Source organism: Cucurbita moschata, unplaced genomic scaffold, assembly GCF_002738365.1.
Source record: "Cucurbita moschata cultivar Rifu unplaced genomic scaffold, Cmos_1.0 Cmo_Scf00028, whole genome shotgun sequence".
NCBI lineage: Eukaryota > Viridiplantae > Streptophyta > Magnoliopsida > Cucurbitales > Cucurbitaceae > Cucurbita > Cucurbita moschata.
Window position 1 is genome coordinate 2,438,344 of NW_019268544.1, and position 6,732 is coordinate 2,445,075.

General features: G+C 36.1%; 1 protein-coding gene across 4 annotated transcripts in view; it reads right to left on the reverse strand.

Annotated features, from left to right (window-relative positions):
• Positions 1–442: 442 nt before the first annotated feature.
• The window catches only part of LOC111463277 (probable starch synthase 4, chloroplastic/amyloplastic), a 10,157-nt gene continuing 3,867 nt past the window's right edge, over positions 443–6,732 (reverse strand). For 2 of the 4 annotated variants that reach the window (XM_023107148.1, XM_023107150.1), the window contains 12 exons: positions 6,538–6,636; positions 5,838–5,967; positions 4,752–4,802; positions 4,554–4,664; positions 4,193–4,302; positions 3,499–3,667; positions 2,701–2,796; positions 2,412–2,483; positions 2,037–2,159; positions 1,399–1,460; positions 1,182–1,278; positions 443–1,059 (listed from right to left, as the gene is read on the reverse strand). In XM_023107148.1, coding sequence (XP_022962916.1) covers positions 940–1,059; positions 1,182–1,278; positions 1,399–1,460; positions 2,037–2,159; positions 2,412–2,483; positions 2,701–2,796; positions 3,499–3,667; positions 4,193–4,302; positions 4,554–4,664; positions 4,752–4,802; positions 5,838–5,967; positions 6,538–6,636 — 1,240 coding nt within the window. In that variant the 3' untranslated portion in view covers positions 443–939. Of the gene's footprint in view, positions 1,060–1,181; positions 1,279–1,398; positions 1,461–2,036; positions 2,170–2,247; positions 2,336–2,411; positions 2,484–2,700; positions 2,797–3,498; positions 3,668–4,192; positions 4,303–4,553; positions 4,665–4,751; positions 4,803–5,837; positions 5,968–6,537; positions 6,637–6,732 lie in introns of those variants that run through there. The other 2 variants (XM_023107149.1, XR_002713861.1) reach the window with 2 other exon arrangements.

Consider the following 6,732-nt stretch of genomic DNA (forward strand, 5'->3'; position numbering starts at 1 on the left):
ATTAGTCTTGATTAACCCTTTTGAGTTTTAACCCTGCAAGAAAATGGAGATTCGAACACGTGACTTATTGCTTAAAGCTAGCTAGTCTAAACCTAATGTCATATACACATGGCTCTACACAGTGCTAGATAAGATTTTGAGTTCGGCAAACGTAACTTAACTACCAGAAAGAACGAGCAAAGAATCCAGAGAACAAAAAATCATATTGAAGTTCGGACCAAAATAAATAAACTGCAGAGATTCAAAAGTCAGAATACGATTTAAACCAACCAAATATTTTATATCTAAGCATAAGCATGTATTTTTAAACATTATTCTCATGCAAACCTTGAACCCCAAATTCCAACGAGAGGAAACAGAAACTTGAAGAAAATTTGAAGAAAATATGAATTCTGAGGAAAACAGGAAGCAGGTGGCACAAGAGAAGAAAATGAACTGCATGTAGAGGAGTATAATTGCAGCTTGCTTGAAGGTTGAATCACACCACTTTGAAGCAAAACTATTCAACATGGTCAACAAGTTGTCACTTTGTAACTCGCTCGACAAAATCATAATTTTTAGTTTCTCTGGTCAAAATCCAACGACATAAACCACCGACACGTACCAACCTCGAATAATTTCTCCACTTGGAGGAGAAAATAACAGGTAGGTGGTACGGTTTAGTTTGACTAGTTTCTTTTTAAAACAATTAAAATAAAAACGAGTCTTTTTAGCTGCACATTCAGCCTTTCGGTACATCCCCATTCTTTATATTCACATATAAATTACTATTAAAAATAAAAACTACCTATCTCTTCATTTACAAACCTAAAATCTGTCCATTATAGACCGGAAGTCTGGAATCAAGCTCCACCACATAGCTGCAATGGCGTGCAAGCTTCAGTGATGGATGCAAATATTGTCGATATGTATGTTTGTACGCTCTACTTTGTACCTGGTTCACAAGCTCTTTATAGCTGTGTAAGCAGAGAGATAGATATCACAGCACTCTGCATCCCAGGAGAAGTCCTTGGTCATGGCATCAAACACTTTATGATTCCACTCGGATGGATTGTTATTCTGTACACAGTCCCAAAGAAAATATGGAAATAAGGTATTGCCCATTGCATAGCAGCTACAAGATATAACAAACTCCTTAATAAGTTATTTTGTATGAGGTTTTATAACTCATTAACACTTACAATTTCATCTAGTGCTTGGCTGAAGGACAAGTATCCGAAGGTAGAGTTGATGAACATTGCTAATTTAGTAGTCTCGTAGTCGTGATCCGGAAAGTGTCTGGCAACATGGAAATTAAAGAAATCAATGAATCCTTTTATATTTCTTTTCACAAGAAATTAACAAAGAGTACATCACCATTCACATGTATCCAAACTTCAATTTGCTAAAAACAGTTACCTGAATCCGTTGTCATTGGAGGTGATTGCAATTGGAGCAGCTCCATATCTCATAGCCTTCAACTACATTATCGAAGGAAAGATAAAAAAAAAGAAAAAAGTTGTAACAAACTATTCGCCCTTGGGCTTGGAACACAAGTTCAGAGGTTGACATGGAACAGTCCAGACAACAGATGGGATTGAGACAGAATACAGTCAAAGTAGAAATGACAAAGATATTAACTGAACAATTAACCTTCATGCCCTACATGTCCACATTGTGGTTATAGAAGTAGAATTCACTAATAAACATTTAAGTTCCAGGTATTGGGCCACCTTCTGGAGTAGACGAAACTTTAACTTCAGCAAATGGTATGAAACTCCAAATTAATACATATTCGCTGAACAGTCCACGATAGATTAAAATGCTAAGGAAACTCTGCTGGTCCTAATCTAGAGGTCCTTTAATTATCCCACAATGGTTGTCAGAGTTGAGTATTGCTTATATATGTTCAGGGGAAAATCAAAACTTATAAACTTGCCACACAGATCTCCTCTTCCTCACTGATGAAATACAGGTCAACTTGAAGACTTAGCTTACAACTGGACTGTTTACAAATAATCACCACACCTGGACGAAGAGAAGAGAATAGTACTTACTGGCACTTGCAGAATAGGATCGTGAAGAGACTGGCACAAGATAATGTTGGAACCTCCAAAAATGAGATGCGACAATGTCTCATCGTGTCTGTTTATGAACCTGACGTTTTCATCCTGCAATGATTGATAGTTGCTAAAAAAAATCAACTGGTTGCAACTGTTTTAGATTAAGTCAGTATGATGATGAGCAATCTAAAATTTAACCAATTACCAGAATCATGCACTATATCCAAAATGAGTTGATTATCATGTGAGATAACAGTAAGATTATCATCGTCACTTTTGTTATGCTTGCCTTACTGTATGTGGTCCCCAGTAGATGACTTGATTTGTGAGATGAAAGGAAAATAGACGAGATCAACAAAAAGAAAGTACCTCAATTTTTACTTGAAGAGATTCTAGTTCCTTTTGTCCACTTTTCATCTTGCCAGTCGTCATGAAGATGAACTATAAGAAACCAGTTAGCACTCATCATCCCATAAAATGAATTTTGTAGGAGAAAAGAACGAGCTAACAAAAACTACATATGCTCAACTGATTGCTTCCACCATAAATACAAGAGTACAGACCATAAATTTTCACTATAACTTCATGTTCGAGTGCAATGGCAGGTAAAAGGTTTCAGTAGAATTCAGCATGTAAGTTTTAGAGAGGAGATTACAACCTGGACAGCCAATCTGGTACCATTCTTAACAATTGCTATCAGGTCCTCTTTGTCAACATCTGACAAATCTGACAAATCTGACAAAAAGCATCCAACCTGATGGGGCGGCAATGGATTAGAAATGTACAGAGCCAAAGGCAATAGTCTATTAGCATCTTTACAGCTGCAGTATTCAAGGAAGAGCAGAAGAAGCAATACAGCATGAAAGTAAAAAGGATGAAGTAAAAAGAAAGGGCAAGCTGCCTAGAGGTTCAGAAATGAAGTTCGAAGGAGAACAGAAATAATCAGGTGCTACAAATATAATATACGCGTGGATGGATAAATATGCTGATAAGCACCCATACACTTCGAGAGTTTTCTTTCTGCATTCAGTCCCTTGTAGATGATGCCTTGAGACTTTTCATTGCCAAATTATTTCAGTTGATGACATGATTATAATCCAAGAAGAAGAAGCATATGAAGCATCTGTTAGCAGTCGGGAAGTGTTAAAAGGTTGTATAAATACTCAGTATGATTGGTAATGCTTTCGTCAATGGATAAAATTTTCATCATCTGTGTAGCACATCTCCAAACTCGCAAGCAAAAAGTCCTATTCTATAGCTTATTGAACTTTAAGTGATTTCAATTCATGACAAAATATCATATGAGAATCCAAGTTATGACTACACATATGACGCATAGACGTTTTTAAAGGTAACAAAATTTTCTCCCCCAGAACGTAATATAACACCACGATTTAGAAACATAAAAATCCAGAAAACATCCTGAAGCCTACTTGACGAACAGTAGGATACTTACGGTGATAATAGAAGCATTCTCAGGTAATCCCAGCTTTTGCTGCAACGCAATTTTGCATACAGATTTTCCTTTCATATCATCTGCACTATAATTTTCTGGAAGAATTTTATCTTTTTCAGGATCCCAAGATGAGCTCTCAAACCCACAAGGGGAGACAAGCAATTTGTCCCTGCAATAAGGCAATAAGCAACAAACAGAAAATAAAAATTCATCCCGCCTAACTTGTTACATGCAGGATAATCAGTTGCACTTTGACCTTGTAACTGGAGAATGGGTAGAAGCTATCAAATATAATTCTTAAGATTTATATGAGATATGCAAAGTAAGAAACAGTATACGGAAAAATATAGATCTATGAAAAGAAAGGTGAGGTCAGGTAAAGTCCAGAGTAGTTTAGTTGGGGGAAGGAAATATTTTATACAGGAGGTAGGTGGGGTCCTTGAGTAGTTACATAGGAGGTAGGTTTGAATTTCGTATCTTTTGGGAGAGAATAGACCTCTCAAATTGTCCATCACCTTTTTCCTTTTTCATTTTAGCAATATTACAGTGTGGTGCCTGTAACTATATCATTTGTCTGCTATACAATCATTTATCAAGTTCCAATCAACTAGATGAAGGAAAATTTGTTTGAAACGCAATCCAAGAAAGAACTCAAGCAATCCAGTTTCAGGAATTGCAAAAGACGACAACTTACTTGTGCATGTTCAAGGTAGTTTCCAAACCATGACTCGAACTATGAATTATATGGCCTTTTGAATGTGTGGATGACATTATTACAACTTTATTGGAGTAAACAATTCCGCCCTGTAAAATCACAGGCAATATATTACATGGTACCTGATACTGATAGGAAGCTTGAAACTCAATATAGACCTAGGATATTAATCAATATGCATAACTGTTCAAGAACTTAATACAGGACAGTCTTTTTATATTTTCCTCTAACAGGCAAAAACAAGACTGGTTTATAAGAGAAACAAGAGCAAGACAATTGCTACACCTAAAATTATAAGATTGGCCTTACCAAAGAAATTCAAATATTCTACATTCTATACCTTCATAATGTTTGCAAGATGTGTATTGGGGTTGTCTTGCAGACGATCAGGACGATGAAGTTTTGTAGGATCAAGTCCGCATAGTGCCAGTTTCTCTGGTTGTATAAGAGGCTAGGATATTTTGGATAATCTCATCATTCGTATTACAACTTGGAGAACACATTTTAATAACTGCCAAAAACATAATTTCTAACTTGCCTGTGAATGGATGTCGTGACATGTGAATAGAATTCTAGAACCTTCAAGTCCCTATAAACATGGGTAAACAACATCCATATAAGAAAAAGAAATTTCCTACAAAATTAGCAAAGCTACGTAAGTAAGCATATGAATATTATTTAGTTATTAAGTTATTTTTTATCACAGTAATCGGAAGGTCAAAAAACCAAAAAGTTGTTTGTTTATGATAACCCAAATCAATGTTTAACAACAAGGTAAAAGAAAAGCCACCTACGTATTTAATTTAAAGCAGTAGATTACTTCAAGTACTTCATCCAAAAAAAAGTGAACAGAAAACAACCCATCCAACAAAAAGGCTGCATGCAAACTCCTTCAAATTAAAAGATAGGTTAAATTGTCATTTTGGTTCCTCTAATTCTTTGACCATCTTTTGTCGTTTTTTTGTCACAGTGCATACAAAGAGCCCAGCCGCCAACCTTTCAGTCCCAAGAATTCGACAGCCAAAGAAACCACGCATTGCCCCACCCATCGCTGGAATCCACCACCCTTTATCCCACGTGTAGGCGCATGAGAGAGAGCACCATTCCACCTTCAGTCGCCTGGGTTTGTAGCAGCTTGAGTTTTCTGGTTGTCTGTGTCGTTGGATTCGACGATACCAACTTTGCTTCTCTTGTGTTTTGCTTTTTGCGTGAGGTTTGGTTAGTACTCTTTCCATTCAGGTCTGGTTGTTTGTTTCTCTTGGGGTTTATTTGATGTTTGTGTGTACTCAAAAGATCATCTATCTTGACCTTTTAGAACAACTCAACTTTTTAAATCACCATTTCCATATTTTCATTCTTGAAAATGACTCCATACTTTCCTACAATTATTCCAAGTTACATGAAATATCAGTGCAACTAACTTTTATACAGTAAAAAGATTATATACCACCTGTTCTGTAGGGCAAAGGCAATTTTGTTACTAACATAGACTAACATGATGTCGTAGATTCAGAAAGATACTAACATGGAAACAAGAGTTCCGCCCTAAGACCTAACTGGACCCAAAAAAGGAAAATTAGAAGAAAAAGAAGCGGGAATGAAAGATGCTAATTATCAGTTAAACCTGTTGAACAAAAATGTCCCAGAAAAGCGGTCCTATTATAGCAGTCTGCCAATTGTGTATATGCAACACATCAGGCTTCTTGCCAGATTTCACAATATAATCCAATGCTGCCCGAGAAAAGTACATAAACCTGAAAACAGGAAAATAACTAAATAGATGAGATAAAGAAACATGCATTTGTTTCTTTAGTTAAGATTCATAATGAGATTTTAGACTAGAATCTTTTGACGTTCATCTCAAGTTACATTATATTAAACCATGGATGGTCGAAGGTCAGTGATCATTCGAACATAACTTCACAATCACTCCGATTATCTTGTAGGCTGGTCAATGACCATTCTGGTACGGAATCTAAATCCTAGATCAGTTTGATATCCTAAACTTAGTAAGAGATAATATAAATATGCAAAGAGATGACAATCTTAATTAAATTCCATTCTTTGTAGGGCTTGCAATAGACTTTACTTTTCAAAGACTCGGGATGTCAATACGGTAGGAGGGCAATAGCATTAATTTTTATATTCTACGCTTCTTGACACAATTGAATGCATGTCTAAAAACTGATACAGGCATTCAATAAGAATGGACAGAGTTTGTATTCTGCGGAATGCTCAAATTGCATAAGAATGTCTTGTTTTAGTAGCCATAAGCAGCCTCAGACAACAGTGGGAAAACAAATCTGTCGATTAGGTCTACTTACCGTTCAAAATCATCAGAGTATCCATATGCCTTCTCCCGGTTGAAAAATGATGAGTAATACAAAGGTTGAATGAAAGTAACCCCTATGCCACAGATTACCCTGTACAAGGATGTGAGATACGACTAGCTTCCGATGCCCATGCTAATTTTACATTTCAAGTAGTTTTAGAAAAAAAAAAAAAAAAAAAAAAAAAAA